The sequence below is a fragment of the Haliaeetus albicilla genome, chromosome 11 (genome assembly GCF_947461875.1).
Source record: "Haliaeetus albicilla chromosome 11, bHalAlb1.1, whole genome shotgun sequence".
Classification (NCBI taxonomy): Eukaryota; Metazoa; Chordata; class Aves; order Accipitriformes; family Accipitridae; genus Haliaeetus; species Haliaeetus albicilla.
Window position 1 is genome coordinate 3,229,293 of NC_091493.1, and position 23,043 is coordinate 3,252,335.

The following is a 23,043-nucleotide window of genomic DNA, read 5'->3' on the forward strand; positions in this document are numbered from 1 at the left end:
GCAAAGTACTTAGCTATCAGATGCTATTTAGGCTCAGAAGGAAATGTAGGAGATCTAACAAGAATTTGAGCACTCAGGAGTCAGCAAAGACCTTGCCACTGAACAAGAAGCAGGAGAGAGGAATCCTGCCTGACAGATGTGTTATTCAGTTGACTAGAGTTGCCACTCTCTCTGTATGCAGAACACCTGGAGACATCCAGGTGAGGTTTAAAAGCCACTTAAAACTTCAGGCTTTCATACTGAAATGCAAAAGCAAGCTTGGACACAACATCCATAAAAACAGGCAACCTCCAGGGATTGGGAGTACTTTCTGTGAGGAGCCGTCTCAACCTCAGCTCAACCATATTAAGCGACTAAATTAGTTAGCTGAGATTTAATAAGAAATTAACCAGAAATGAAGAAGATCCACAACCCAATTTTTCAGGATGTCACCCCACTCACAGGACTTCTTACTACTTTGCTTCCTTGCTCATCTCTCATGGTACCTGACACTGACGTAAATTAGCACAATGAATTTGTGCAAGAACTGCAATGAACACACCAAAATTAAGACAGATTCCAGAGATGAATGTGAATGATTAGATTGAGGAGACAGCTCTGGATAACAGCCACTGCCTAAAATAGGTCCAAGAAGATAAGGACACAGCAGCGTAGTCTGCAAGATGCGCACATCCTTCCTTCCATCCCAGCCAGCAGCAGGAACATCCCCACAGAAAGCGCCTTCAGCTACTGACAGTGCACTCCAAGGAAGAGCTGGACCAACTGGAGGAGATCTGACAGGGAGCAGCAGGAATGGTTAAGGGCCCAGAACACACTGTGGGGAAAACTGACCTAAATAAGTCACGTTGCTATAAGATGGAAAAGAGGAGAGCGAGATAACTGTAATTTATATAAAACAGCTGCTGCAGGACTGTTCTCTTGATCCAGCGAGGACAGGACAAGATGCAGGATGTGCTTAAGGACATCACAAGGGAAGAGACTTACACACTGGAGAAAGGAGAAACCTGCGCATACATAGGTATACATACACAGAAAGCATTTAATGTTAAGGACAGGTGAACACTGGAATCAGCTGCCGGGGAGGATTTATACCATCACTGCTCTCCATCACCAGCAAATTGCTAAAAATAGACGAGACAGCTGCCTGTCAGGACTAGCTTGGAGGCACACAGCCCTGCCTTGGCAGCAGACTAGCTGATTTCTCACGCTCCCTCCCACTCTCTTCTGCCGCAGCCCAGTTTAGGCACCAACACGTGGGCGCAGATGGACAGGCCAGAGCATGAGGACCTCTGCTTCAAGCCCCTTGAAGGGGACTGCTCTGAAGATGAACCTGAACAGTTTTAGGTTAGTCTCACCAGCTAACTTGGATCATGTGGGATAACATGTCGCTCCTTAGAGATGACTCCCTGATAACCTGTAGAAGAAAACAACTGCTGCAACGAAGGCCATCAGCACCTAGTGACACACACTGGAGGCATCCTACTGACATTATCCCAATATCCTCGTAAACTATAAATGTGTTAACTTCTTAATCCAGGAGATACTGCTTACATTTCCAAACAGAGCTCACCCCTAGTGGGGTATGGGACCATACCCCCAAGCTGCAGCCCTGACAGATGAACGCAGCTGCGACTCAGCTACATCTGCCATGCATAGAAAGAACTGAGCACAGAGACATAAACTCACGCTCCTCACCTCCCACATGCACTGCTCACTTGAACTTCTCTGGATCCGAACTGTACTTTGAAGGCTGAAAGGCTCAATAGCTTTTTTTCCCCCTGAGAAAATGGCAGTTGCTTTCAGTCACAGAGGCAGCTCCCCTTGTATTTGCTCCTGGGCACACAGGCAGTCCAGCAAGACAAGGTAACTAAATAAAACCATAAGGCTGGCAGAGATAGAGGTAGGATGACCACTTGAACCCAGAAAGATCACAGCTGGCATCCCTGGTCCCCCCCAAAAGACAGCAAGCTCACTGCTGTCATTCACCAGCATTTCTTTTCAAAAGAAAAAGAATCTTAGGTTGGAAGAATAAGGAAGGCAAAGCAAAGTTTGCAATGCCACAAGCTTTTTAAGGTGCCCTCAAACACAGAACAGCTTTTCTTTCCCCCTTTTTTTTTACTATTTTTTACAATACTTGAGCATTTGTATGAGCCTGGCTTTATCAGTTTGAAATTATTAACCAGATCAACGGGTACAAGTAAGTCTGACTTAGAATGACAACTACCAACTGCTGAAGATTGTTTTACTGGGTATTCAAAGCTTATACCCAAGGGTGAGAAGGATGCCATAACTGCTAAAAAATACAAATGAAAAAACTCACAACTGTAGTTCAGAAGAAAGCAAGCCCTATAGAAATAAGGGAACAGAAAAGATGGGAAGAGAAAGTTAAACGTACTCCATACAAATTGAAAAGGTATGTGGGCTACAAGATCCCCTGGGGGCAAAACGACATCCCTTCAGATTCTTTAATTCCCATGAAACCTGGTCTTTAGCTAAAAGCAGACAGCAGGGGAACATCATGGGAGGTCAGTCAGAGACAGGGCTAACACATCACAGCTTTCAAGCCATCCTGCTATTCACAACTGGAAGACCAGAGAAGGTCATTCCTGGCACCACTTTTTGCTCTCCAGGCTGGGATGCATTCACACAGCTGCATGCTTCTGATAATTTGGCCTCATGCTCTTGGGACAGAAGTCCCAATGAATTCAGCTGCGAGTCGAGCAGGGAGCAGTTCCCTGCTGTATCTATATTAATACCAATTAAAACCTCTTCTGCTCTAACATGAACTCTAGAGTATTTAATAGCATTATTCCCTTCCCAGACAGTACCTCAGGCAATCCCTCAGTCATTTTGGCAGACTGAAAACAGATGAGCTGCATCACATTAAACAAAGCCTCCTCAACCTCACAAGCCTTTTGGTCTCTTCAGCTGGCCCCATGAGCAGCAATAACACATGATCCCATATGTGGCCTAGACACCAAAAAAAAAAACCCCCAAAAAAGAGCATATAGCTTCCACCAGCAAGTCTCAGCAACAGCCAACTGCAGGAGACGGCTGAAGCCGTAGAAGTTTGCCAAAGCAAAAAGTGATAAAAAACCCCCAAGGTTAGGCTAACTTCTGTTTTAAAGCATTAATTCATGAACATGATGCTCATCCCTAGTTCTCTCCCTTGCTTCTTCCCCACAGATCCAACCTTTAGTACAGCCCAGAAGGCAGCTGGGCCATCAGGTGGTAGTGGACACTGAATGTCATAAGAAAGTGACAGCTGTGACAAGACTAGACCCAAAAGGGGTGACATTTAATGACTACATTGGAACTTCACTTCTAAATCAGGAACTAATCAAAACTAAGCAATATTTACAATTTCTGCACTTCCTCTATTGAGCCAGGAAATTATTCCCTCTATTCCACTCCCAAATGATATGGCCTCTTGGAGAGATGTTGCTTTCCAGATAGCTACTGGAGGACAGCCAATGCACTTTCGGGGATAAGGGCCAGGTGAGCAGGTATTTTTAGTTATTTGGTGCAAAGGGAAGGCAGCAGGTGTGAACTTGGCCACCAGAGGGCACCCGTATTTTTATGAAAGGATTAAAAAGTGCCATTTCCAGCAACATTAAAGACCCAGGGTTCAAAGAAAGCTTATCCTTTTAAGAGACAGAGAATTCGAAGTGTAGTCCCCATAAAGTTGCAGCCAACCAAGACGATTCAGGAATCAGTTTCTTGCATTTCCACCTGGCTTCTCTGCACAAATCCCAGCTCTGATTTGCTATGCAACTTTTAAGTAAGATATTATGAACATGCACTGATCAAACTCCAGAGCTCTGCAGGCTTAGGGCTATACCTGTGCTTTAAGCTCTGCAGGTCAGCTGAGGTCACTCTCCCCCAGGGCAGTTGAGAGGTTTTCCTAATTGACTCCAGTTTTGACTTTGGCTCATTCCCTGGCATCAGATTCTTTCCTTCCTCTGATGCTCATGGGTAAAAATAATATGAAGCCAAAAGCCACCTGAAAGGACACAGTGCTCTTCCAAGACACCACGCATAGATCAATGTGTCTTCAAGCCTTAGGAGAAAACCCTCAGCACAGCAATCCCAAGGATAGTCTCTTCAGTCTGCCACCTCTCTCAAACAATTAAAAAAATGGAGCAGAGCTCTCAAAATAAAAAAAAAAACCCTACATTTTTTCATCTTTCCTCTCCTACATCAGGTTAAGTAGTACCTGACATATCTATAGCTATAACACAGGTTTCTCCCCTCTTGACCATGATTTATGTGGTTTCCTTTGTTTTACTAGAAGAAAGATTTTTAAAGTCTCAGTTTCAGCTGGCATAAGGTGTTTCCAGCAATTCTGCCATTAAAAACGTATTCTAAGCAAACTACTCTAAAGCCCCTAAGACACTGATGCAAAAAAGCAATGCACTCTTAAACAGAGCTAGCTAAGGGCTGATCTAGGCTTCAAAATTAATTCCAGAAGCACCGATGGAGAAAAGCCAAACAAAAAGCCGTGAAAGTCAGCAGAGCAAGGAGGACAAAGGGTCTTTCCTAAAGAGGATCTTCCAGTAAAGCAATTGGTCACTTGATACAGGATGGCCAAAGGACAAAAGGGTGGAGGAAGAGAGGAAGAAATGGTAAAGAGGGAATGAAATCTGCAGAACTGGCAGCCAGCACCTAAACAGCTCAGCTTGCTGGTGAGGAGTGGAGCCTGAAAAAGAAGAGCTTGTAACAGAATGAGAATATACCACCAGGGCTGGGAGATGGCTGTCTCAAGCTTAATTGCTTCAACTTACACACAGGATGGGGCAAAAGGGGTAAGAGCACAGAATAAGGCCAAGGGGATGCAGCAAAATAAGACTGGGTACCACATTGGACACAAACACGCTGGTAAGCAAAGGATCTTGTTGTTAAGCAACTTCCAGAGCAACACAGACGTCTTGCCTTTATTCTTATTGCTAATACACTTGCAGAAGAATAATAAATTAAGCATAACTACATACTTCCGGTCAATCAGGAAGAGCACTGGTAAGACTCTGCTTACAGAGGTCCTTCTGTGCTCCCCAAAGGTACATTCGCTCCCTTGTTTCATTCAATACTAGGCTGATTGAGTGACAAGCTTCAGCACCAAAACACCGATTTAAGTCCTTTCAGACGCCCACTGCCCACAGATTCAGCCAGGAAGGTTTGTGACATACAGAACATATCCATGGCCATTTAATAACACTCCAAATGGATATTTGCAACTACAAATACAGAATACAAGTTTTACATGACTATCAGTAACAGAATATTTTTTATAAACATTAAGCTTGCTGCAAACTGTGATGTTCAGTACTTCTCATACATTAATGCCTCATTTAGATTAGCCAATGACTGTGCCAAGATTTACTTCAATTAATTAATTTAGTTCATTATACCAATGCCCAGATACTTAATTGCTTCTGTTGCCAGCTGGAAATCCTCAGAGTTTAAGTCATTGCTTAGAAAGGGTAAACTTCATTAGTCTTCTAAGCTCAGTTATTTGCATTCCTGAAGTATTCTTCACCACAGCAGAACAGAGCAGCATTAGCTACTCCTGTCATCTAATTACTTAGATGAGATATATTCCACCAAAAACAGGCAGCAGGAACTCCCGGAAGACAGCGAAGGCAAGAAGACCAACACTCGCCTGCAACAGATGGCTACGCAGAAGGCTACACGCAGATGCAGATCAAACATGAAGATCCCACCTCCCATCTTAGGAAGACACAAAGTAAATCTTTCCTATCTTGCATCATACAATCGCTGGAGTTTTTTTATATATATCTTTTCAATCCTTGACTTCTCCTCTATCTTTGTGTGGGCTTCCTTGTCCCAGCACTGGCTTCTGCTGCTGTTCAAAGCATATTGTACAGAATTAATCTGAAATACACTGCTTTCAGACTGCACGTGACAGGCAGAAACCACCTGAGAAGTCCTGTCTTTCTTTATGCTAAGTAGTGGAAAAGGTAAGTTCACATACAGGCACCACCATATTAATCCCTTTTAGCAGTGTTCACCATCATCAGAAGTATAAGCAATCTGTTTTGAAATGGAAAGTTTGGGGGGGGGGGGGGTTAAGTACTGATGAGAGATGCAGCACTGCTCCCCACATGGCAGTAGAGAAGAATTGGGGCATTTACACAAGGCTTTATGCAGATAATAAAAAAGAAATACAAGTCAGATTTTTTTTTTTCCTTTTATTACTGCTCTTACTCTAACACTGCATCATCTACTTACCTCACCCAAGAAGCATAAGATTTTCAACTGCTTCTTGATTCAGCCTATTACATTCTTAATGCCTTAACTGTAGAGAAAAATAATTCTAAGAAAACAAAGAGGAAGGCATCCCTCATCTTAAAAGAAAACTTCACTGACAGCCTGCAGAAGAGCATCCATTACTGCATTCCCTACTCAAAGGGCAATGAAGTGTCCCACCAGAATATTAGCAGGCACACGTTCCTCATTAGAGTCATCTGCCATTGAAGGGACAGCAATTCTCTGCAATGCTAAGAGAGCCACACTTAGGACCTGCTGGACCCCTCAGAGACTGTGTGGCACAGGAGTTTCACAGCACAACAAAAGCATGGTTGCTTCACTAACCAAAGGTAAACAAGCATTGTAGGTCATCCCTAAAACAGACTAACTGCACCAACAGAACTGGTTACACAAAGGATCTCCCTAACCTGCTTCCCATTTAAATACCACTGCAACATTTAATATATCAAAATTGCTTACTACTAAGTGTAAATACTCAGACGCACATGGACATTTCTCTCTGTAGTCTATAAATTACTTTTTCAGTGACACTTGGCTTATTTGATCCCTGTGTCCTGGCTACATGTATTACATGTTTACGTTTTGTAACTAATTCATTATACTTACTGCTACTTACTGTAATAACTCAGGATGTAACTACCTGAATAACCCAAGAAGTCATCACAAACGTTTTGTATTCACCTATGCTTAAACTCTACTAATCACCCAGTTTATATTTTGTGAAAGACAAAGGAAATTTGCAGTTCCTCATCACTCATTTAAACACGGTGTTAAAATGCCTATTTGACAGACTGTTGAAAACTTCTACAGGTGTCAGTATGAAGTATTCTCTACACCACACATACCAGTTTTGTTCCTCTCATTCAACAGCTGTATGGCAAGTAATTAATTTAATTAATATCATAAGCCTGGATGTACTTCTATTTTACAGTTATTGACATCGTGGATTTATTACATCGTTCATATAGGAAAAGAATACTTCCAAGTCTGTACAATTCTATGTAGCGCTTCACAAATTTATGTAAGACAAAGGAGACAGAGCAAGGAAAGAAAAAACCCAAATAGTAACAGCAAGTCAGTCTCTCCAGATTGATGAGGACTAGGGAGATCACAGACCATGCTACTCCAAAGAGGCTGTCCCTCTCCTTTATCTGATTTCTATCAGTGCTCTCAGCAGAGCAAGGTCAAGCCTGGCCACAGTGCACAGGGGCCTCCAAGGAACAGCCAAGTACTCCAGAAGCCAAAAATCACTCCCTGAAAACACCCCCGACCTAGCACACCACATACCATTAGCAGCTCTTTGCTGCAGGAAGCACCTTCCTCCTGATAAAAGGCAAAGCTAACAACTGACAATTTGGCTGTTTTTAAAAGCAGGTGAGATATTAACTCAGTGTCTTTGGGACAGCTTTACATAGGACACGATGTCCTCCTACCTACTTTGCGATCATGCTGAGGATGTTTTAAGTGGGAAAAAAATGTGCTCCCTTCCCTGCCTGAAAAAGGGTGTTATCCTGGCCATCCCCACAGAGGCATTCAGGTCCTGTGGATAAAGAGGCACTACACAAGGGCAGATCATTAGCAAAACGCAGCAGAAGACAACACTGTGCAGGATCACAGTGTTCTTCCTCAGCCTGAGCAACTCCTGTTAGCAGATACCAGGGTTTGACAGCTCTAGGCACAGCCAGAACAATTACCATCATCTTCCTCCCACTGCATTAAAACTAGAGCCTTCTAGCCACAACACAGGCGAGCAGAGAGCCAGCAATACATCCCCTAAATATTGGGATGAAAATAAGACAGGTTTTCAGCAAAGACTTTATTTTCAGACTCTAATTGCAGCAACAAGCTGGACCAACACCGCTGGTGCCACACTGCTCCCATATTTTGAGGGAAGAGAAGGGAGTCCTTCATTTATTTCAAACGTGGCACAGGCCCAGGGTTCAGTGAGGGTCACCTCAGGCAAGCACAAATATCCCCTTTCTCCCCACAGTTACGGAAACAAGCTTTGAGTCTCACGGCCCAGGAGTAGGTGTGCTCAGACTCTGGCCCTTAAAAACCACATAAATCCTGTGTTCAGCTAACTTACCACCAAAAGACAGACTGTGCCCTTCTGCTCCCCTGCTACGTTTTATATATGAAGCAGTCAGCAGAACACAAAGAAAATGAGAGCAACATCCCCTGGCCAAGCATGCTGTCCTAGCAGCCCTCCCAGAAGCTGAGACCAGGATGCTTTCACCCAACTTGGTTGACTCAACCAATTTCTCTTTACACAACACCACAGACCCATGTAGCATCACCACACAGGGGGAAGCCAGGCAGCAAACCCCACCAAGGGCAAACAGCCTGTGTGAGGACGGCTACAGAGGAAAACTCTTCAGCCCTGAGCTTTTTCACATCTCTGACTACTCACAGCAGTAAAGAAGCTCCACAGGGAGTCACCAACAGCCATTTCTTCCATGCAGCAGAAGCAGAACAAGCAATAATGCTTTACAAAGTCTCCCGCAGATCTTAAACCCATCTGCAGGTACTTACCACAGGACTAAAGCAGCATGAGGTCTTAGGCAAAAAATAAAAAAACCCAAAAATAACTATTACCTCTGCCAAAGGAATCTGGCACTTGCTGTCGCTGCAGTCGTCCCTATGAAAGCCGCCACCATGAGCCTACGCCTGGTCCTCGGGTGATATGACATCCCATGGTAACGCCGCGAAACAGCAGACAGCCCTGCTGCAACGGGAAGAAATCGAAGGCGAAACATCCTGTCAAGTAAGAACAACAATTAGTAAAGCAACAAACCGTTTCCAGTTGGGACTCTCATGCTGACCCTCAACCAGAGATTTGCTCACATTTTTTCTAAAATAGTAAAAGTTACAGAACAAAACTGTCACAGATGTTTATTAGCTGTTCTGAAATAGGCACGTAACCTGCCTAATAAATAGCAAATTACGAGTATTACATATTGGCTTAGACCTGGCTGACACACCTTGCTGTCACATCCCAACTACTCAGCTGCTCTTATAGCATTATTCAAATTCCTCTTCAGCCTTTCCCCAGCACACTTCATTAAGAGGAAATATTTGCACTCTCCCACTCAAGTGCCAAGGCGTGGAAGATGCAAGTAGGTCTTAGAAGCAGCTACAGCAAGTAAGAGCCATTTGGCCAGAGGAAAAGACACAGCTGGATTTTAAAAGGCAAATTAAACCAAATAACAAGCAAACCTACCAAACAGCACCCAACCCAGTCATTTTAAATTTCCCCAAGAAAACCCTACTGTTCTTGAATCACTTTTTTTTAGCTGGCCTGGAGCAAAACATTTATATTCAACTCTAAGTATAAGACAAGTTTCAAAGTGTCAAAATTTGTAAAATACAAGCTATACCCTGTTACACACACAACAGTACACAGAAAAATGGGAAGCCAGAGCTACAAATCTAAACATTATTATAACAGAGAAATCTGAACCACAAAAATGTCACCTCGTCATACATACCAGCTAGAGAAGACAATGCAATTTTTACTAGCTCACAAAATTGAAGGTGAAGGGTAAATGTCGCCTTTGAAAAGAAAACGTGCTGCATCTTTTAGTGAAATAAAGATTTTATTTCTAACTGATGCAAATTCAATTTTCCAATTTCAGGGTCAGCCTTAAAAAAAGAAATGGGGAACAGAATAGTAAAAGAATTCCCCAGGCCAGCAAAAACACTGGAATTGGAGAGCAGGGGGGCAATGGCCCAATTTTTTCCTTTTGTTCCCCATTCTTGCTGTTCTATTCAATTATTCCAAGCCAGCAAATAACCACAGAATATAAAAATAAAGTCACATCTATTGGTTTCTATTTGCAACACAAGATGCCATTGCTCCATTCTGCTAAACCATTAACTTCCAACAATGAGAATCTTGGGACCGTTTTGTGCAAACACATCTTACACGTGTGGAGTGTTATCCCATTTCAGCTATAAAGAGTTGAATATATTACTGCCCTTTTCCACCGATCAAAGCAAGACACAGCTCAGGATTTCATAATGTGAACCAGTGATGCGAACTTAGGGAGGGAAGACGCACATAAAATATTCAGCAGATAATTTTGAGTGCCAGCGCTCAATATCTTTTAAGGCAAGAGGTGGTAGAGGTGCATCTGAAGACTTCACAGCACAATCAAGAAATACGTGACGAGGCGAAGGAAAGCACACATAATGAAAAATCATTACAAATCCCTTATCGATGATTTTTCATATCAGATCTAAGGTTTTTGCATGGTCCTGGGACAAAAGAGATGGGATGGAGCACCAACAGGCAATGGCAGGGTGGGACAGAGGCAGCAATACTGCTCTTGCTGGGCAGGGCAAAGCCACAGGGTGTCTATCCCTCACCACCCTGGTTTATGGGCAAATACAACAAACTCTGCTGCTCCCAGCTAGTGCATCTGAATAGCATCCATTTTATATTAATCTGTGCACATATTACAAATCAAGTTTGCAGTCAGCATTACCATTTTGTTTATTCCTTTAAAAATAAATAGGCTTAAAATTAAAGTTTTAATGGAATACAGCCAGCCAACAGCGCTTATTCTCCAATCTTCTCCAACTGGAACAATAGAAGATTTTGTTATGAAAAACAGCTCTTATTTCAAATTTAAAATTATTTCCATCCTACACAAACCTGATGCTCCCATTTCATCTCCAGGGATGAATTTCTGTTACATATGCAGAGAACAACAACAACAACAAAAAAAAATTAAAAAAAAAAATCAGCAAGTGTAATTTTCACCAAGAAGCTAATGTTGCCCATACTTGGGCTTCCCATCCTAATTACAGCTTTATATGCATAAGATGTAATGGATAAAGGAAGTGTTGCCAGTATCATTTAATGAGTCAAAATGAAAATCAAGCCCCACAGTGCTTACTTCTGAGCTTGAAGAGATTTTTACAACATTTCAGATTGTTGGCTTTAGTACTGCATAAATGTTTGCTCTGTCTGAGCCCTAAGAAAAACTAGATTATCCACTTTGTCCAAATAATCTCCATCCTTGATGGTGCTGGGACATTCACCCAGACAGTGCTCACTTGGTAGCAATTGCTTGAGAGAGCTGAAAGCAGGCAGTTCCCATAATAACCCTAAAATAAAGAGTATCCTTATCTCAGGAAAAAAAAAAAAAAAAAAAAAGGCACTTCAGAAGCTGAATTTTCCATGCTTTCCATCTGCAATTTTACAATCTCTCTCTCCCTTTTTTTAAATCAAAAGCACCATGATATTTGGTATGTTTTGTTAAAAGCTCCAGGCATTTAAGTCAAGATCACTTGAGAAAGCTGGTGCTCACTTTTAAAAAGATTAAAATATGCATCTTGCCCTAACTCGGCAATGAAAAGCTTAACACCACGATCTGCAGTAGGATAAGGAATAAAACTGAGATAAAGTATAAAAATCCCAAGAACTGATGCGATTACAGCCTACAATAAGAAACAACCTCAATTCTTGCATGACTTAATACAATAAAATGATTTTTTTTTTTACAGGATACAACAAACTAGCTCAGCGAAAAAAACCATTAACTTCAAAATACTGAAAATAAGGATCAAACATAAAAGTTATCGTGATGTTCTAGCATTACAGCTACAAGGAATCTGTAGATTGTGTTTTTGTTTCTAAGAAATAAGACACTCTTATCTTAAATTCTTGCTCTGAACAGCTCTACAGTTACTTTCAGAGGTTGCAATAATATCCTTGGACAAAAGAAATAGTTGGGTTTTTTTTCCAGAAAAGAATGACATGCCTTTTATTTAGGCCACAAGACAAAGGTTTGTGGGGTTTTTTTAGCAGAAGAGTCAACCGACACACTTGAAGGTTTAAAACCAAAAGTTTTGTTGACTGTCTGCTCCACCATTAAATATGAGCTGCTCCACCAAAACCCAATCCCCAGAGCCCAAACATTCAAAAAACCCTAAGAAACCCACCTTAAAATCCACATCACCCCAAACCCCCACCAAAAGAGATCTGACAGCCCATCCTGGTACCTGTCTCTGTCCACTTTGGCACCACGTTTCTCTGCCCCAGCTGCTGTAACAGCTCTCATGGCCATCAGGTAAGCGCTCAGGGCCCTGTTCTGTGGGTACATGCAGCTGGCAGGATGGAACAACATAGAGCCTCATGTATTTATAATTTAGCATTAAATGTGTTAGCGTCTTTGACATCCAGGAAATCCACAAACCCATTAGGAAAGTACCACTTCTGATCCAAGAAACAACAGGCATTAGTCAAACTGAGGACATCCAGAGCGCTTTAAAAGAAGAAACACAAAATTATTTCAACAGCTATATACATTCTGGCTTGATGTGGGTATTTTATTTCCCCAAACAACAATCCTCTGTCTGCTAACCTGTTCGGCAAAGAAATTCAGACAGGCTCTCTGCTTCTCCCCCCTGCCATGTCCAAAGCATCAGCAGTCCAGCCCTGGATTTTTTCAGTGCACATAAGAATTGGCAGATTCCCACTCTCTTGCATCCTTTTTCAGATACCAAAAGAAAAGAACTAAAAGACTTGCTCCCATTTTTCCCAGCACCCTAATTAGCTGATGGCTTCAAGACTGAAAGCACAAAGTAGCCCAACCCAGCCCAGGTACAAAGGGACTTCACTCTTGGGTACCCCACAGCACTGAACTTTTTGTAGTCCTTTTTGGCAATCCAGAACAGCTTCAGTTTTTAAGATGAAACACACTTAAAGCAGCTTTTTGATGTTGAAGCTGGCCTCGATGGCACAAATAAATCCAATGGGAAGGAAAAGTCAAGACACAAAGGAAAGGGCAAAGCAATCGGGACAGAAGTTTCACCATAAACACTGATATAGAGATACTTAAAATAATCTGAAATTTATAAAGCGGGCAAAAGAAACTCTTAGCCTCAAACCTGCCCCCACCAAAATTAAGTTATTAATTTTGACTTCTCCTCACCCCAGTCCTCCATACTTTCCATTTACAAACTAGAACCAGTGAGAGAGATTTGTACAAGGGTAATTCATAGGAAGGGTGCCCAGAGGTGGACTCCAACTACCGAGGCATCTGGATCCACTCCTTCCCCCACCCCCAAAAGAGACAGAGCCACTCCTGCTCTTTCCCCCTCCTGTAACTCCAAATTTTCACCTTACCCAGTGCAATTTTCAGATAAAGAATTACTCACATTACTGAAGTTATTAGCTCACCAAGACGCATAAATCAGTTTTGAGAATGAAAATGAAATCTAGCAGCAAAAGTAATTTCTTCTCAGGTATGAGATTGGGGCAATATTTGATCACATTCATTTTGCTAGAGAGGGGAACCACATTTGTTTCAGAGCACAATTTAAACTGATGGAGAGTCTATGAAGCATTAGTCAATAACATGCTGCCAGGTCTTCAGCAGAAACCTAAACCATAGTCTGGCAATTTCTTTTTAACTGCCACTGCAGTAAGGGTTCACCTCTTCCTAAAATCCTCAGCCCTGAAAAAGCTCACTTCCCAACACTACAGCTCTGTAACTATACCCAACCATCACTTGTCCTCCCCTTGGGGATGATCAGGGCCATCCCTCAAATAGCCAGAATTTTGTATTAACCTTCATTCTGCTTTGAATGCAGCTGCTATTAAAGTCATACTATTGCATTTCATAAAATGCTTTAAAATTCAGTCTAATATTGCCTACCAACATGTTTTGGCATTCTGCACTCACCTCACCATTAATGTGCCTTATTCAGTATAACGATTTACCGGGATAATATCCATTAAGACTCCATTATTTATGCCATCCTTATCTCACAAGTTGCTTTATTGTGCCAAATTGATCATTTAGCATCATAAGACACAAAGTGAAAATAAAACAGCAAAACCACGGCTAGTTGGAATCCAACTTGTTAAACTACCACTTTCACACACAGGTGTTGTTCTCCTCAGTTTAATGCAAACATCCTTACTATTAGCTATACTTAAATTAAGGAAAAGTAGGTTTCTCCTACTATCAGTTGCTCTAATCCCTCTCCTATTTTTAAGCTCCACATACCTACACCTGGGCTCTCACTGCTTGCAAACAAATAGTCTCCTAGGAACTGCAGATCATCCTGAGATAGCAAGTAGTGCACAGAAGAAACAACTGCCTCTCCTTGGGCTGTTCAAGTCACCCATGCTGATTTCTGCCAAGTCTGCTGCCCCAGGAGCTTCGCCTTAGACTCAAGCAGATTGGCCAAAGAAGAGTCACGAACCCCAAACGCTGCTGCACACAGCCTAGATTAAAACCAACAAGACTGAAAATAATTTTACTGATCTTCAGTGCTAAGTAGAAAAGACGATGCATTGTGAAGACACACACAAGACTTTTGATTTAGCCTTAATAAAGCATTATTAGTAATTGCAACCAAATTATTTATAAGAGTGTACATCAGTAGCTTGCTTGGTCTTGGTCTTCCCTTGAAAGGGAGGCAGGAGTGTTTCACTGGGAAAGATCTTTGCCCACGCACCTTCGAACATTTAAAGTCTACTTAGGATAAAGTCTTTGGTGACAATTAAAATGGGAGAAACATCACTTGGCAAGCTCAACAGCAACCCCAAATCTTACCTGCTAGCTGAGTCACTAGGGGACTTGTGAGTTTATGCAGTCACCACAAACTGCAGCTTTTGAGAAACACATGAAAAATTAGTGTACCCAAACAAAATAAACTGGTTACATCTGTTGCTGCGGCACTGAAAATAGCGCCTTCAGCAAGGATATTTGCTTGCTACTTCAGACAGTCTCAAGCAATGCACAGTAAGTTTTTAAGGGGCAACTATAATCCTCCACAGAAATTAATGCTAAATGCTGCTTTTTCCCAGTTAAAGTTTTCCTTTCCCCTCCTGCCCCCAAAATGCAGCTTATTCCTTGGGCTTTTCCACCTAGAAAACATTACAGTAAAGCCCAGCACTGACAAACTCCTTAGTAGCATCTCCAGAGAAGCCAGAGTTAACTAGTAGAGCTGTAAAAACAAAAACTAAACAAAAAACTTCTCATCCCTTATTAAGGATAATGACCCTGTTTCATGAGCTACTTCTACCTTAATCAGTTCAATGTGAAATTTTCTTTTTCCAATAACTATTCCCAAATAATCAGGCTGTCTTTGTAAACCAGCCACACAAGCTGGCACACCAGAGCAGAGACTTTTTCGCAGGAGGAAAAAATGACACCAATTTGAGGAACAAAGGTTTGTCAGAGAACTGTTGGCAGAAGAGTAGAAAACATAACCCTTCTGCCTTTTTCTGTAGAAAGTAACGGCCAGCAAGAATATGGCTGCTTAATGGCCCAAGCAATTTAACTTGCCTTGCACAATCTGTGTCAACGGGATGCGATTTTCCTGAGAATTCCTAACTTTTGCACCAAATTGAAAGACCCTCCTTGAAGCTCCTGCCCTTTCTCCAGCCAATGGCCACCTACCTGAGTGTACCTTACAATAACAAACAAACAAAAAAATCCCATAGCAGTTAAAGCAGATTTAAGAGGTGTTTATGGCTTACTTGGCTCCAAGAAAACTGGTGTTAATTCTTACTGAATAAACATGTGTTTCACAAGAAAATAATGCTGGAAGAGAAAAATATAAGTAGTCCGAGGAGAAAGCAAAAGCCTCACTATGCTGTGAAGGTGACAATTCAACAGGCTTAAATTATCTGCAGATACACGTCCAGCTCCAGAAAAAGGCAAGTTTCTTTTTGGTGGTACGCATGCAGTGGATTATCTCAGAATTTGACATGGTGAAGTCTGTACCTCTTTTTCTCTCCAACAAGGAGGAAAAAGATTTGTGAACCCACAGAGAACTTGAATTTGAGTATCACCATATGGTAATTTCCCCCTTTCCTGTTCTGTCTTTTAAACAGAAACATCACCTAATCCAGCCACGGCCACTTGCTTCTTTAGAAAAATGCCTTTCCTGCCCAAGAGCCACACTTTGATGGCACACATCCAAAGAAACTTTAAATAAAAATCTTACTGAAATAAAAAAAGTTACAGCATCTGCATTTCATCTACCTGATAGCGATTTCTTGGGAACCCAAGAGAAGAGCACTAGTTCCCCCCAAAAAAGGAAAAGCAAGTCTGAACCGTTGCAGTCGCTTTTCCAGCAACACATTATTAGATTAGCTTGATCTTCAGAGAGAATAAATACAGATAAGCCTGGCTAGTGCCTTGTGGTTTTAGAACACGACCTGAGGAGTTGACTTTCAGCATGAAAAAGCCGGCAACAAATACTTGGCTCCATCCAGGGTGCCCAGGCGGATTGCACACATGTGCTCACGTGCTGATCTGGAGCAAACACCCCAACAAGCAGAGGAACAGTAGAATCACAATCTCTGACCACTAACACCCACCACCTCCCTCCCTGCAGCCATGAAACCAAAAAGCAAAATATCCATCAGCAGATGGAGGAGTTTTACTTTGCAGTCCACCAGAAGTTCAGCCAACAGAAAAGAAGGGGATTATATTAATAGAAACAGCAACCTTAAGAGCACATGATAAAAGCCATAGTTCAAGACTGTAAGAAGAGGTGTTAAAAAAACCCACCTCCTCATATCAGTGTTAGAAGGGTGGGGGCGTCAAACTCCTGGGCAATTCCAACGGACAGCAAGCCTGGTGCAGACACACAGCACATCTAATACAGTGACAATCCTCCTGTATTCTTTAACACTGACTGGCATAAGGAAGGCATCAGATCTTGCAGATCTTCCTTGTGTTTTTATCATAGCTAAGATTTTAGTGAAAAAAAAAAATACAACTACTCTTCTAGCTCTTGAAGCAAAAATGCCAAAGATGGAAAGTTTGCATCAAACTAATGAAAACACAGATGTTAAAGTGGTGGTACATAACACAGCTAGTCTATACAGATACCGGGTCTGATTGCAATGTTGTCATACACTGGCTTTGTCTGCATCATGGACTGCCACACTGCAAATTATGAAGCCACACGGATTCACAGGTCTCCTATTTCAAGCACAGGTCAGCTGCAGCATTGCTCATATCAAACCACGATCTTCTTTCTTGCCGTCTACAAGAGATTCTTGGGTTTCATTTCAAAGAGCTATAAACTCCTGACAGTAACAGAAAATCTCAAGAATTTAAGCTTGAGAGACCCTGATGACTTAAAAGAAAAAACACCACCCCAGAGAAGCCAACTATTTTCTATTTAAAAAACACAAGCAGAGAACAATTACTTTAAGCCACTGATTTGTTTTGTTGTGGGGATGGAGGAAGGGTGACAAGTTGCCACAGGCTGCAGGGACAGAAAGGAAACCCTGTCATGAATCAAAGGCTGTTTATGCAATGCATTTAAGGCCACATATTCACTGCTATTATAAACGAGCACAAGCAGCTGGCCTGCCCCAAGCTGCGCATTCCCTCCTTGTGCTGGCCCAAGCACAAAATTCCCAGTTACAAGGATCAGCACTTTGGTCTGCTCTACGTTTTCCTACCCCACATCCACAGTAGTGCCAGCCCAGACAAGAGGATCTCTTCACGCTGTGGTACCGCCAGCAACAAGCAATGGTGGGACTGCAATTAAAAGCTGCTCTCAACAGAGGTTAAATCTAGAATGCATGAAAGGAAATCCCATGGCAGGTTTCTCTGGGGAAAAAAAAAGTAGTCACTGCACTCACAGACAAGGTAGCAGACAAGATAACCCAGAATTTACTAGCCAAGGACTTTTCAGATAATGCTACGGAAGCCACAGTAAAACAAAGCATGATCTCAACAGTCAAGCTGTCTATTTTTTCTGTTTTATAGTATCTTAAATCTTTCACTCAGGGGCAAGCCTGCCAAAGACTTTTGGATGGTATGTGCTTAGGCAGACAAAGTGCATTTCGTCTCAGATTTTACTAAGAGTCCTTGCATTTCTTACTAAAAGTGTCAAACACATCACCCTAAAGATATATAGCCATCCTCCTCATTAAGAGAGAGCCATACCATTTGCAACACACCTTTCTCAAAACTGTTCTGTTTTAAAAAAAGTAAAAACATCCTTCTCAAAGGCATATAACGCTAGCTACAATACTCAACAACCCTGGGTAACTGTTTCCTACTGAATTATCTCAAACAGCATCATCACACCCAAAGTCACATCTACACTGAACACTTTTTCCACTAACACCCCTGCAATGTCCCAGCAGGAACACACAGCATCTGGAAAATTAACAAATAAGGTTTTTTGTTATTGTGCACAAGCATCCTCAGCTCTACTGCACTGAATACTGTTAAAATACTGTGCACCAGCAAGGCCACTGGCAACTTGGGAAGAATAAAACAAGTATTTCTGTGTCCCAGCTCAGTCCATTTCAAGAACTGTTACTGCAGCAAAAGGAACAGCACACAGCAACGTGTTTTTATAATAAACCTAACATGACTGCTACAGAACTCTTACTTTGCTGAAGAAATGCAAAAATGGTTGTTTCCACATTCTGGATTCAAAAATGGCTGATGACTCCCTCAAATATCACCTGAAAAGTGTAATGCTTATGGGACACTATTTCAAAGCCCTTCTGAGACTTCAAATGATTTGCAAGTCTTGCAGTTTGTCCTGTTAAACTGCCTGAGGACAAGAGTACAATCTCTCCTCTGAAAACACTACTGCGAGCTTACCCGGGAACCTGACTTCTCAGCCTGAGAGACACAACAGGAACCTTTACAGAGAAGTTACACAAAGACTAGCAAGGCACAGGGAGCTCCAGAGAGCCCCCAGTAGGCAGACATTAATCGTGTAAGCAAGGCACACCATTCTTTTTCCTCCAGATCATAAAATTTCAATTTCTTTAGTTCAGGAAGCATAATGAATACCACAAAAGTTTCTGCAGAAAATGGGTCGTTTGGAGAACAAGCCATTTCCGCGAGCAAACAACGAACTGAGGTTACATGACCTTATGATACACTGCCAAATACACGCCTTATACTCTTTCTAACATACCACTGAACACCAGAAAATTTAAGAGGATGGTTATAAGCCACAGAACCCTCCATGCCCTCTTCTGGCTGAAACTATATGGGCTAAAGAAGCTGCTGCCTCAAAGCGCTGGCCACCACAACCCCCTCCAGAGTCCCAGAGAAGCGGGCAGTGATAACACTAGAACACATTTCCCTTGCACCCCAGGCTGGCCAAGAAACGCTTTGTTGCTCCAGATGGACAAGCACACACAGTTTAAGCATCTTTAGTTAGTTTTGGTTGCTTGTATTATTATTTTTTTTTTTAAGATCCCTCCCTATGTTCAAATACATTTTTACTGAGTGCATAGAAATAGTGAGTTGCATTGGGTTTTTCTTGGTTTATTTCAATATTTTATGAAAGTGGACAGCTAAGGTTGGGTTGACAGGAAGGTCCAGGCAACAGACTTTTTCCACAGCTCATACCATGCCTGCTTCACTCCTCCTTCCAAATCACAGGACACACTACCTGAGCGTTCCAACAGAAAAGTCAGCACAACTTATCACATTGCAAAAAGGCAACCCGTTTTCCTACACCTGTAGGAAAAATTCTGGGTGAATGCTTCAGAACAAGAATAACTCCAAGCAGGGCAGATTTAAGGGTAAGTATCAGTCAGATGATTAGTTCAGTAGAATTAAACCTGAGAGCAGGGCCACAGCATGCTATGAGTTGCACACCCCTGCAGGCAGCAATACCATCCTCACTTGTAGCTCAAGTGTCCGCCCTCAGCTTGCGGGTCAAGCAGTCATGAAGAACACTGGGAATTATTTCTCAGCAATTGCAGGGCTGTGTTCTAACAACAAGAAAGAAACACAATAAAGATTATAACTCTTTGCTGCCAGCAACGTGCTGCACACAATTTCCCTCCTGGCAATCATGCTCTGCATATCAGCGCTCACACATATCGACCTCAGTAATTGCATCTCAGACTGCCCGCCAAGTAAAGCCAGGAGGGGAAAAATGGTCACGCCGCTGACGAAAAGGAACAGCCAGCCAGGCCTTTACTTTAACTGAAGTCTGAGCTGGCACTCCAGTTTCTGGAGGAGACAGACTCAAAAAGTCCTGCCTTGCTTGACCTTCCCACCCCTACTCAGTAGGCCCCACTAAACACACTCAGATTTACTATCTTTCCCAAGCAGCTCATTAAACTAAAGGCAAATACACTATACATAAATCATGTTGTGATAAAGATCAGGCCTTTCCACACTCTCAGCAGTTTATTAACCCAAATTCACCCTAAAGGTTTTCCCAAAGACAAACTGCACATCAAATACAGTTGAAGTTAAAGCTGTTTAACGAACCGCTGTTAAAAAAAATTGCTTTGACATTAGCTATAACGTGCAGCAATAATTCACACAGCCTTGGCAACGCCACCAGCCATCCCCTACAACAACAAAAATAAACCAAAACGCGGGAGCCGAGACTCAACTCCTCGCCCCGCCCGAGAGCTCCCCAAAACACTCCTCGCAGGCCCCCCTCGGCCCAGGCACGCCGAGGGGGATCGATCCTTCCTTCTCCTCCTGCTTTCCCAGCAGGAAAAGCTGAACGCCGTCGTGGAGGCACAACCCCTGAAGCATATTTCGCAGGGAAGAAGTTATAGTATTACTGCAGAATGGAGAAGCCGTAACACGGCACCCCGAGCCCCGGAAAGCCCGGTTTCCCCGGGCAGCAGCTCTCCCTCAGCCCCGAGGCCTGGGCCTCCCCCAGCTCCGAGGCCTGGGCCGCCCCCTCTCAGCCCATTTCACGCTGAGCACCCGCCTACGTGCCCACAGCCCGCTCCCGCCGGGGCGCGGGGAAGGAAAGGAAGGACCGGGCCGGCCCAAGCGGAGAAACGAACAAGACCTCTCCCCGGCCCGGCCGCGCTCACCTCAGCCCCGCCGGCCGCCACCGCCGCCGCTGCCGCCGCGCTTCCGCGGGCGGGGACACGCCGGGAGGGGGCGGGGTCTGGGCGGGGTCGGGGCGGACGGGGCGGGGACGGGGCGGGAGGGGCGGGGTCTGGTGTCGGCGGGGCGGGGCCTGGGGCCGGGCGGGGCGGGGCCTCCGTGGCGCCCGGGTGCCGGTGTTGGGGGGGGTCTGAGGCGTCTGTAGGTGTCGTGGAAGGGCCCCGGGCAGGGTCTCAGGGGCTTGTGTATGTAAGTTCTGAAAGGTCTGTGTATAGGGTCTCAGGGCCCATAGGTAGAGGTCCTGAGAGGCTTATGTATAGGGTATGAGGAGCGTAGCTATAGATCCTGAGGGGCTTGTATGTATGGTCTCAGGGGCTTATATATAAGTCCTGAAAGGCGTCTCAGGGGTATGTGTATATAGGGTCTGAAGAGCCTATATAAACCGGGCCTGACATGGTCTATACACAGGGTTTGAGGGGTCTATATGCAGGGTCTGAGGTACCTATGCATAGGTTTAGGGCACCAGTGTAAAATGTCCAGGGGCTAAGGTAGCCGTCTGTAGGGTCTGCGGGAGCTGCAAGCCCTTGGCCGTTCCTGCCATGCCCTATTGAATCTTCCCAGTTTTATTTCTGCAAGAGGTAATTCCCTCCCTCCAGGCAAACACTTCAGATGCCAGAGGGGCCTCCTGCTTGCAGTACCTGGAGCAGATGGGTGACGGAGATGCCCTCGGCACTGAAAAATGTTCCGAGAGATCTACACACCCAGCACAAGAAGAAGGGAGCTCTTCCGTCACTGCAGAAATGCAGAAAATTTGATTTTTCAGGTGTGATCACCTAAACTGCAAGTTCTTTACTAGTATATGAACTGAACTGCTTTCTCTTGCTTTTACCCCCCTCCACTCTGGCACATCGGGCTGAGCATTTCCGTGCATTTCCGATAACAAGTCACTTTAAGAAACGAAGGGATTATCTCATGAGAAATGTGTCTCTTGAGCAGGTAATTCTGCAGGGTCCAGAACAGTTGCTGGCTCCAGACCTGCAGCAAGCAGAGCCGCCACTGCTGTAGCACGGCACAGCCTGAATTAGCAATGAAATAGAAATACTATATAATATTTAATTAATAATAATATTTAATATAATTGATAGTATTCAATATAATGAATATTAATAATATTTAATTAATAATAATATAGATATATTAGCCTGTTATAACTATCCCTCACCCTCTGAGCTGCGCCCACGAGCCTGGCCAGGCAGTATTAACCATGTCCTCCTCTTTCTGCATGGGTTTCCTCCCTAGGCTGTCAAATTTACAAACAAAATCTTCATGGGAGGGCTTGTTTTTCCCATTGACCATAATATTTACAAAACACTAGGGCAAATACTTCCACTGAGCTACCAGCTTGACACCTCCCACCACCACAAACTTCTCACATACTGGGGATGGTGGGGAAGGGCTCAGGACGATGCCCACAGGTAGGAAATCCTCTCCTTAGTCAAGATAGGAAAGATATCTGTGCCCCACTGCTGCCAGACAGCACATCCTTCATACTGCCTGCAGCGCTCCTGCCCAAATGGGAGGTGCACGCACGGACGGACGGACGGACGGACAGACATGGAACCTGGGTGGAGAAAAGCATCAGAAGAGGAGAGAGAGAGGAATGAGAGGAAGAGAGGAAGGAAGGAAGGAAGGAAGGAAGGAAGGAAGGGAAACAAGTAACAAGCAATAGGATGAGAGGAAACAGCCTCAAGTTGAGCCAGGAGAGATTTAAATTGGATATTTAGAAACATTTCTTCACTAAAAAGGTTGTCAAGCATTGGAACAGGATGTCCAGGGAAGTGATGGAGTCACCATCCCTGGAGGTATTTAAAAGATGTGTAGATATGGTGCTTAGGGACATGGTTTAGTGCTGGACTTGACAGTGTTA

The 23,043-nt window shown here is 43.4% G+C and overlaps 1 protein-coding gene across 4 annotated transcripts in view; it reads right to left on the reverse strand.

Annotated features, from left to right (window-relative positions):
- The window catches only part of MICU1 (mitochondrial calcium uptake 1), a 107,596-nt gene extending 86,416 nt beyond the window's left edge, over positions 1-21,180 (reverse strand). Inside the window, exons 1-3 of one of the 4 annotated variants that reach the window (XM_069795857.1) lie at positions 21,101-21,139; positions 19,938-20,026; positions 8,884-9,045 (exon numbers count right to left, since the gene is read on the reverse strand). In XM_069795857.1, coding sequence (XP_069651958.1) covers positions 8,884-9,044 — 161 coding nt within the window. In that variant the 5' untranslated portion in view covers position 9,045; positions 19,938-20,026; positions 21,101-21,139. Of the gene's footprint in view, positions 1-8,883; positions 9,046-19,937; positions 20,027-21,100 lie in introns of all 4 variants that reach the window. The other 3 variants (XM_069795859.1, XM_069795860.1, XM_069795858.1) reach the window with 3 other exon arrangements.
- Between the last annotated feature and the right edge of the window lie 1,863 nt (positions 21,181-23,043).